General features: G+C 21.1%; 3 protein-coding genes across 8 annotated transcripts in view; 2 read left to right on the forward strand and 1 right to left on the reverse strand.

Moving 5' to 3' along the window:
* The window catches only part of LOC102677166, a 15,618-nt gene extending 11,750 nt beyond the window's left edge, over nt 1-3,868 (forward strand). Inside the window, exons 1-3 of one of the 3 annotated variants that reach the window (XM_006619481.2) lie at nt 1,748-2,056; nt 2,138-2,346; nt 3,097-3,868. In XM_006619481.2, the coding sequence (XP_006619544.1) occupies nt 2,187-2,346; nt 3,097-3,548 (612 nt within the window). In that variant the 5' untranslated portion in view covers nt 1,748-2,056; nt 2,138-2,186 and the 3' untranslated portion in view covers nt 3,549-3,868. Of the gene's footprint in view, nt 1-1,747; nt 2,057-2,137; nt 2,347-3,096 lie in introns of those variants that run through there. The other 2 variants (XM_006619480.2, XM_006619482.2) reach the window with 2 other exon arrangements.
* Nucleotides 3,869-4,397: 529 nt separating this feature from the next.
* On the forward strand, nt 4,398-6,864 carry LOC102677631 (ell-associated factor Eaf). 4 transcript variants are annotated; one of them, XM_031512342.1, is made up of 7 exons: nt 4,398-4,463; nt 4,657-4,767; nt 4,931-5,162; nt 5,236-5,478; nt 5,697-5,971; nt 6,047-6,149; nt 6,233-6,864. In XM_031512342.1, exons 2-6 carry the CDS (start codon nt 4,671-4,673, stop codon nt 6,145-6,147), a joined length of 948 nt encoding a protein of 315 aa, XP_031368202.1. In that variant the 5' UTR covers nt 4,398-4,463; nt 4,657-4,670; the 3' UTR covers nt 6,148-6,149; nt 6,233-6,864. The 4 variants fall into 4 exon arrangements, with proteins under 4 accessions (XP_031368202.1, XP_006619547.1, XP_006619548.1 ...); XM_006619484.2 differs by having other exon boundaries at nt 4,412-4,767; XM_006619485.2 differs by having other exon boundaries at nt 4,412-4,767; nt 6,243-6,864.
* Nucleotides 6,275-9,937, reverse strand: LOC102677495 (chondroitin sulfate synthase 2). Its single transcript, XM_006619483.2, has 6 exons — nt 9,277-9,937; nt 8,892-9,199; nt 8,116-8,706; nt 7,756-8,031; nt 7,489-7,672; nt 6,275-7,405 (listed from the first exon to the last, which is right to left on the reverse strand). The coding sequence occupies exons 1-6, from the start codon at nt 9,920-9,922 to the stop codon at nt 7,098-7,100; spliced, it is 2,313 nt and encodes a 770-aa protein (XP_006619546.1). The 5' UTR covers nt 9,923-9,937; the 3' UTR covers nt 6,275-7,097.
* Between the last annotated feature and the right edge of the window lie 274 nt (nt 9,938-10,211).

Raw genomic sequence — 10,211 nt, forward strand, 5'->3', positions numbered from 1 at the left:
TTTTAATTTACTATAGTTTCATAATTAGAAAAAAAATAGATATAAAAAAAAATAAACAAATGCTAATATTATTTTTTATAATCTGTTTTGATATATATTTGTTAATATTATTTATAATTATAATATATATAAACTATTAATATTGAATTTAATTTAAATATTAAATAAAACATTATTGGTGATAATGTATTTATTTTAAGTATGAAATTAAATAAAATTATTAAATCTATGAATATCTACGAATATATTATATAATAATATATAAAACTATTATAATAATTGTTATAATTTTATAATAATTGAAATATTTTTACATTTTAATTTAAATGTAAAACATTGTCTTGCAATAAGTTAAGATTTATATAGTCAATTGTAATCTGTGAATTTTTAATAGATGGCAGCACTCTCTAGGTAAAACTTAGAATTCTATAAACGAAATATTTAAAATTAAGTTAATTAATCATTAATTCTAATAATTAAATCATTTTCATATTATATCATTTTATTTATTTTATTAACTACATCAATTATCATTATATTATTCTTATGCTTATATTATTTTTATTTATATAAAAAATTCACTAAATTATAGAAATATATAATTTCGTTTATATTATGCAAAAATAAATCAATTTTTATTTGTAATTTTAAAAAATAAAAAGCATGAATTGCAATTCATTGGTAAATCTTTTTAGAATACCACTAGTAAAATTGAAATTTCTAATATAAAAGATAGTATAAAATTTAGCATAGTATAATGATTTCATATTGAATACGCACGAACATTTACTGCGATTACAAGTTGTCAAGGGTAAAAATACTGCAGTACTACTGCAAAACTTTTAATAAAAGCGTCAACGCTTCACATCAGTAATGTATTGTCAGTCACGTCATTTTGAATGAAAGAAAGACATTGACTTCCATCATAGTCTTCCCCTTTTTTGTGCAAAAGATTCATTATTCCCATTTGTTTAAAAATTTTTTTGAATAAATGCCAAAACTTATATTTATACTTATATTTTATTTTATATACAATTATATAATTATAGTTATTTATATTAATCCTACATTTCCTTTATTATTACTTCTTATAATATTTTGTTCACATTATATAAAACATATTATAAAACATACATTATATTCTTAAACATTATTTGTAAAATATAATTCACAAAATTATTTTTATAATTTATTAACTTTTTTCTTTATTTTTAAAAAAAAGTCACCTATTTTTTTATAATAAAACTTATATTATTATATAAATTATATAATTTATTATAAATTATATTATATAAATTTATATATATTATAAATTCTACATTGTAGTAATAAAAATTTAATAAAAATGTTATACAAGAAATTTTTATGAAATTTATTAACTTAAATAATTAGTTTTAAATTTATTAAGTTCATATTTATGTGATAGTTAAAATATATAATGAAAATAGTTTTGTCAGACCAGGCTTTATATTTTGAGTTGGACATTACTTTTATTTAGAAATAATAGAGAGAGAAAAAGTTAACTCGTAATAATATGATGCGATTGCTATCTATCGTATATTAAAATATATTTCATGCAGTAATAAAATATGATTTTTACGATTATAACACTAAATAATTTTTGTCATTGCATTATAATATTGAATTTTTTTTATTATGATATATGATGTTACGACAACGAAAATCATGACATTTAATATCGCGTGAAAAAGTATCTTAATACGGGTTTCGATAAACGGCATCTTTCTTAATTTTTTCTTTCTATTATTTCCAAATATGATATCAAGTTTCGATATAGAATCCTATCTAACAAGACTGAGTGATTGAACATTTAAAAACTTAAATGAAATATTACATAGTAGATTTATTATCATTTACTAAATAGAATATAATATTCATGTTGTTATCTATATTTGTGTTATAATGAAATTGAACAAATTCGAAAAGATTCGTACAAATTGTTAAGAAATAATATTTAATTACCTAAGATCTGATTATATATAACCTTACTTAGGATTTAATAAATTATAAAAGAATTATGAACTGTGTTAATTAAACATAAAAGCACTTTTTCATATTATAATTGCATGGAAATTTTTATCAAATTTAATATATTATTCAACTTTTTATATTATTCAGAATAATTAAATCAAAAAACAGTATCTGTGGATAATCAAAAGTTGACCATGATTTGTTCGAGCAGCATACTAGCACATTTAGTGAAACTCTTTGTGACACTTTGTTGTATGAAAACTCTCAATAATACATATGATAAAACAAGTATCTGGTCCTTTCGTGCCTTTCAAATTCTACTTTCACATGCCATAGTAGGAACATTCAGATTTGGTAAGAATATATTGATAATTAATTATATTTTATATCTTGACATTTGCATAACATATTTTTGAAGCAATATTATTTGTATAGAATTTTCTAATAATATATCTTATATTAATAAGTTAATAAAAGTCAAATTGAAAATTAATTAATATAAAACTAAAGAAAGTATATTTAATTTTTAAATATAAAACTTAAAAAATAAAATATATATTATATACATATATATTATATATATAATATTATAATCCATGAAATATATGCTATTTATGAAATATATAAAAAATAATTATATAAAAATGTCACTTATATAATAATTATTTATATTTTTTGAAGAATAAATTTCTTACCGATATATTATTTTAAATAATTAATATATAATTAAATATTATTAGAATTAATACTAATTTTATTTATGTTTTAAAGATATAAATATGTAATATAAATTCTAAAATCTTATAAATTTTTAATATTACTTATTATAATATTACAAATAATATTTTTATTACTTATACTTTAGTATTATAATGAAATTTCATAAAGATAAATGTAGATGAACAATAAGAATGATAAATTACAATAAACATAAACAAATTTAATATTTTATATTTTTACGAATTTTAGATCTTAGAGATATTTTAAAATTCTATGTAAAAGCAATTAATTCATATTATAAAATATAGCAACAATAATAATAATGTTTATACTTATAATAAAAAACATATTATATTTATATTATTTTAGCAATGTTATTTCCAGGAGTTCCACTTTTTACATCAGGAACTAATATAATAAAATACTTAAGAATCTTTTATGATTGGTACTCTAAGATAGTGGATGTTATACCATTGGCATTGTTTACTGGTGGTATCCTACAAGGATATGGGATTAGTGAAAAAGTCCGACTTATAATACTTTCATTGGGCATTTTGCCAGTATTTTTTCATTTACAACCAAAGCGAAAAGAAAACCAAATGAGAAGGCATCAATTATTAATAAATATTATTACTACTCTGCAATTATTAATGATTATGTTGATTGGTTTGAGAAACAATAATTACAATGTTATTAGTTTAGTTATGTCGTATATATTTGAACGTTTTTTTATTGATGAATTTTGTTATTATTATGATATTCCAAGTACTGATCTAACTCAATATTCTCTCTGTTTTGTAGAAATTTTTATGGTTTTGACATTGAATGAAATGTGATAAGAATATATATATGATAACATAAGAATATAAAATGATAAGAATATAATATTATACCTTTTATGCTAGGTTCGTAATGATGCTAATAAATAGCTGAAGAGCAGATCAAACGATTACAGGTTTGTTCATTTAGTTTTTGGATAATTTAATTTTTACATATTTTTACATATCTCTTTTTGTAAAAATATCTGGAAAATATTTATTTATAGCCATATATTTAATAATAAAAAATATTATAATAAAAAATGTCAATATTGATAAAAAAGAATTTTTATACGAAAAACAAATATAATAAAACAATGAACAATTAATATTTATTAAAAAATTAAAGTGGATTTAAAAATTTGAATTCATTGATATCTGAATAAACATTTTTATGTTCATTAATCAATTTAATGTTAATTGCTTGCTATTTGCAAAAATGTTTATTATTAACGAAAATAATGACGAAAATAATTTGCAAAAAGCAATATGAATTCAGCATTATATATTTACATAAAATAAAATTTACATATAATTATTTTGGATTTATAAGTCTTGTATGATAAATTCCCTAAAATCACAAAATGAAAATTTCTAGATAGAAATTTCTAGAATGTTGAAAAATTACTATTATTAATACAAAGTACATAAACTTTTTATGTGAATAGAAAATTAAATTTCTTAATAAAGTATTTTAAACAATTCTATTTTGTTCAAATTTATAAATTATAATATTAAATCCAATGCTATGATAATATGATAATAATATGACAAAGTTATGGCGGTAATATCGCGTGAAAACGTATTTTAACATACGCATCCGGGTAGGTGGCGTGGTAATCACCTCGTATTACTTCCTTCAGCTTTCTCTCCCTTTATTATTTCTAAATGAGTGTGACGTCAGATCTTGCGAATACAGAATCTTCTTGTCTGGTAAGGTTGACTGATTAAATCCATATTTTGGCAAAGTAACGAATAAAACATGCAATAATAAATCTCAATTGCTTGTGAATTTTATATCTAATATTGCATTTAACATCTGATTTATTTAAATTCTTGAAAGAAAGAACAATAAAATAATATTCAATGAAATCGGTTACTTCTCTCGCGGAAACAAATTTTCAAGGAATCGGACGTGACATGGCTGAGCGGCTTGGTTTGGGTTCTGAAATACGGGAACTCAAATTAGGACCAAGCTTTACAAACAATAGGTCGACGGCATTTCATACTTTAAAATGTTAGTATATAAATTTTTTAAATTTATAATCTAAATTCATAAGTATATTTTCAATTATTTTATTTTATATTATTATATATTTGAAAAAATACAAGAAATATAGTGATTGTTAATGTTGTATAATGTTGAAATAAATAATTAATAACTATAATATTGATTATAGATGATTTTAAACCAGCAAGTGTTGATGTTTCTAAAGTAGCAAGAGTTGATGTTGGAGCAAACAATATGATGACAGTTACTGTTCCACATTTAGATGGTGCTGGAATTCCTCATACTGTATTCAAAGGTTCTCAAAGACCTTACCATAAGGAATGTGTTCTGATAATTGATAGAGTTACTGGAGAAATTACATTGGAGAAATTAACAGCAAATATCCAAGTAAAAAAAACCAGGTATGTAATCTTTTTAAAATATCTTTTTAAAATATGTTGAATTATAACATGTACATATCATATTGTATTTTAGAACAGAACCAAAGTCTCAATCACATTTAGGAATTTCTGGAGGTAATAATAGTAATAATAGCAATAGACCTATAACTCCAGTAGAAATTAAAAAGAGTCCTACACATGGAAGAACAACAACAAGATCAAAAGTTATTAGTGGTAAAAAAAGAGAACCTAGTATTCAATTACATCCAAAACAATATAGCCCTCATAGAGTTTCTCCATATCATGGTAAAAGTCCACCTTCTACTTCAACTAATAGGTACTAAATATATTTTAAATGCAAAGAAATATCAGAAAATTTTGATTTTATTTTTATTTTTTTTTTATAATTTAAATATTTTTAATTTTAAAATTAAAATTAAAATTGAAATGTTTTTTAAAAAAATATAAACTAATTTAAAATCTTGGTTATATAGTAATGTTATATTAATATATTAAGATTCTTTTTAAACTTATTAAAAACACACAGAATTTTAGTTCACCAGTGCAACCATCAGTGGCGCATTCAGTGTTGGCCAGTTTACCAATGATTGGTTCTGATAATGATGACTGTCCTTTAACATCAACTGGATCATTTCCTGTTACAAATTCTTCGAGGTCATCATGTATCAATAATACTACTATTATAAAACCTTCTGTAACTATAGATAGCGATGAAGGTGCTCTTAGTGATTCTACTTCAAGTAGTTCTACAGAAAGTTCAGATAGTGATTCAGACACTGAAAATGTTCCAGTTTTAACAGGAACCAATGGTATATTTTCAACATAATTATTTCTATTAATCTTTATGTAAATATAAATAATTTTTTTTTTATGTTTCTTTTTAGGACATTTAAATAGTACTGCTTCATCTCCCACATGCTTAATGCCAGATAATCTTCTAAATGATGATTTACAATTATCAGAATCAGAATCTGATAGTACCTAATGGTAACATATATTTAATTATATATAATTTTCTATATTAATCTAATTATATTAATAATATCAACAAACATATTTCTATTGAACAGTGATTTTGAGGATTAATAAAAGATCTTTTAAAGATCTTTTCACTCCAAAAAGTTTATTTTTTCAACATTTTATTTTCTGTTATATTGAAAGATTTAGACGAAATAAAACAATTCAATTTTACTTCACATTATACACAAAACGTGTATAGTAAACTTGATAGCATCTTCCATATATTCAGTGTTGAAATAAGTTATAATATACAAATCTTTTGCTTTTTATGCAAAAAAATATATGAAATATGTAATGAATAGTAATATACTATATTATTTATAAGGTATTAAGGGATTGTACAATTATTGACTAATATTTAGTATAATTATATATTTCCTTATTTTCTTATATGTTATAAAAATCTTGCCAAAATGTTTTATATATATTTTCTAAGAAACTGGCAAATGATGATTATATAAATGATTGATTATAATTTTCAATTTGATTATTTTTTAAATCTAAATATTATATATAGTATAAGTGTGTATAATATACACATTTCTTTACAATCTTCTTATAAATATAAAATCATATATGATGTGTTGTGAAAAACAAAAATTAAATTTTTGATTGTATTATTTACAAAATATTTATTTAAATAGAATGTATAAATTTAATAAAATATCTATTATATTACAAATCTCTCTTATTATACACACACACGCACAATATATTTTTATTAATTTTTATTATAATATATATATATAAATTATTTTAATATAAATTTTCGTCAAATATAATAGAATTTTATGATTTTATTTATGAACTTTTTCAAAACTACTTAATGTTTTTGTTTTATATAAGTTACAAAATCATTTTTAACATCAAAATAATATATTTGATAATATTTTTGATAGCATTTGCATATACAATTTATGCTAGTAAACTATGTTTATAAGTTTGATAATCTAGAATCAATCTAGCAAGTTGACTACGTCGACCCAAATAACGATTCTTTAATTGTGTACAAAACATATTGATATTAGTGTCATCGACACAAGTAATGTTTGTATATCTTATTTTAAGAGCTGGTTCAATTGCGCGTAAAGTGTGCACGTTACTGAAAGAAACAAACATTTCAAACAAAGAACTAACACGAACATTTTGTGAAAGTTTTAATATTGATAGAATATCTCGATCAGAATGTATTATTGGAATGCTAGCCTCAATAGTTTTTCTCACTGCAAAAAAAAAAAAAATAAATTTATTAATTATAAAATGAAAAAGAAAATCTATGAAATAGGAATCATAAAAATATACGTACTAATATTGTAGTCTCTGACATAAAAAGCGATATTATTAAAATTATATTCGTCATATTTTCCATAATTTCGATTAATATCTGTATTAACTTTTTTTATATCATTTATATGTATTATATCAGGATGGTATTCAATGAAAGGTATTGGACTAAATATTTGATATTGATTAATAGTATTCATACGAACCTAAATATTAAATGTTTGATTAATTTTTATGTATGAAGTTTTTTAAATAATAATAATAGTAATTTTTTTAATAATGCATATACTCTATTTAAATAATCCAATCGAAGTTGTATTCCTGTTTCGACAAAAAGTATCAAACTTTCAGATGTAAACTTTCTCATACATAAATCTGTAACAGCAATATTCAGCAATTGATTTGTTTTAATAGATGTTATAATATTTGGTAAACGTATAGAAAGCCAAGTAATTTTTGATTGTTGTTTTTTATATTTTTCAGCTAAAAATAGCGCATATTGTTTAATTTCATAATATATGTCTTCTCGACCTTTTGATGCAGAGTCAAAATTATATAAGAGAACCTAAATAACAATTTAACAATATCAAAAGAAATATATATATATATAAAAGATTTTCTAAAATAATATCTAGCAAAAAATACTAACCATCATAAGAAAAGTTTTATACTTTTTTTCCATACAATCTAAAGCATATTGCTCCAAAAAATTCAATGCATCCTGTTTCTTTGATAAATTTATAATTAATATTATATTTATTCTAGTGTTTTCTGTTACATATGGAACAGGCAAAATTTCAACTTTACCAAGTGGTTTACACACTTCAATCCTCTTTCTTAATGTTTTCTTGGTACTAATATTGATAAATTCTAAATCTAATATATAATCCATTCCTCGAGATGCATCAAATCTTTGATACCCATTCAATAATTTATTGAATTTTAATGCAATTTGACTATTAAAAATAATATTAACGACTGTAATATTAATTATTCGATCTATATCAAATTTAACATCGGTTTTTAATTCTTGTATAGTTGAAAAATCAGTATTCAAAAATAGATGAGTCTGATTAAAATATGTCCATCGTAAAATATCGAAACGTCCAATAGCATTATTTCCTGGTTGATTACCGATAGGCCAAGAAACGTTACGTTGTTGTAAAGGACCTAAATTTTGCATATTTAAAATTGTTTTTCGAATATTTAAAATTTTTTTTTGAATCTCAATAGTTTTTACCTAAAACCATTAATGAATAAAAATTATAATTTATTCCCATAAATCTCAAATTATATTACAATACAATATGTACAATTATATAATTATTATATAATATAATTGTCAATATTATATAATAATCTATATAATAAAGCATATTTATTTATATAAGATAATTAATTTTTTAATATATATAAAAAACTTACTGTTGCAAAATATGTATTCAATTTGTAAACAAATAGATGATCATATATTGGATATATTACAAGTGAATTTAGAAATTCTTCATTTCTAACTAATTCTTTTAAATTTTGTTCAAATAAGAATGTTGATTTCAACTTGGTATATAAAAATTTTTGTCCCTGTATATGATTAGAACAAGGTACTGAAATAGAATGAACAATACATCGTCCAAAATTAATGTCATCTGAATCAGAATAAGCATTTTTCACACACCAATCTAAATTATTTTTTAATTCTTGTATTACTGAATTACTCAAAAGAATTCCTGAATCTGAAAAATTTAATAATTTATTATAAATAGAATATTAAAAAAAAAAAAGCAATGTTTTAATATATAAATTAATTTACCTAAAGAACAATAAGTTGAAATATCTCCAAGAACACCTACATGAACATTTTGACTTACACTAATCTTATTAACGAATTCTACTAATTTTTTAACATTGATATAGCTTATATCTTTGATTAAAAAGTAATAATCATAATTCTCCAAATAATTATCAATTATATATTTCATTGTATGAAATGGCTTTAAAATTGTTCTAGTATCTGTAAATCCAACTATACCAGGAAGAGTAACATTAGGTTTTGTGCCTTCAGGTATAGAAATAAAGTATCGTACTTTGTCCACAATATGAGCAACTGTTTTATTAATTGCTGTGTCTCTACTATATAAATATTGTTGACTTGTTATGACTCCTATAAATAATTTTTCTCTGATACCAAGTTCTGTGGAATAATATCTTGGACGTACTAATGCTTTAGATACTTTTTGTGCTTGTTGAGGTTTATTATTAACATTTATTTTTGGTTCATATTCATCTAAATCTTCTTGATAATTTAAATAATGTATTAAATACTCTGTGTTTCCATCATAATTATCTATATTGATTGGTATCAACATCATACTAAGACTTAAGCCTATACTAATTCCAATTATTAGATATATATTTGCCCAACAATGGGTTAAAAATATTTTTAGCATAGGATTCATTTTTTAATAATATTTAGTCATGTGTAATAAATATAAATAATATAATATTTATTGATAATTATTGAGAATAATATAATATTTATAATATTTATTATAAAGAATAAGTATTTCTTTCTTTCATAATTCAGATTTTATATATTATGTTTAATTTTTATTTTTTATTATTAAATATACAAATAATTAAATTAAATATTATATGCACAAATCTTATCTATCTTTAATAGTGATCTATAATATAAAATTTAATAACACTATTAAAATGTATTCCACTACTCATAAATTAATTTAT

This window comes from Apis dorsata, unplaced genomic scaffold, assembly GCF_000469605.1.
Source record: "Apis dorsata unplaced genomic scaffold, Apis dorsata 1.3 scaffold_416, whole genome shotgun sequence".
In the NCBI taxonomy this organism is placed as follows: Eukaryota; Metazoa; Arthropoda; class Insecta; order Hymenoptera; family Apidae; genus Apis; species Apis dorsata.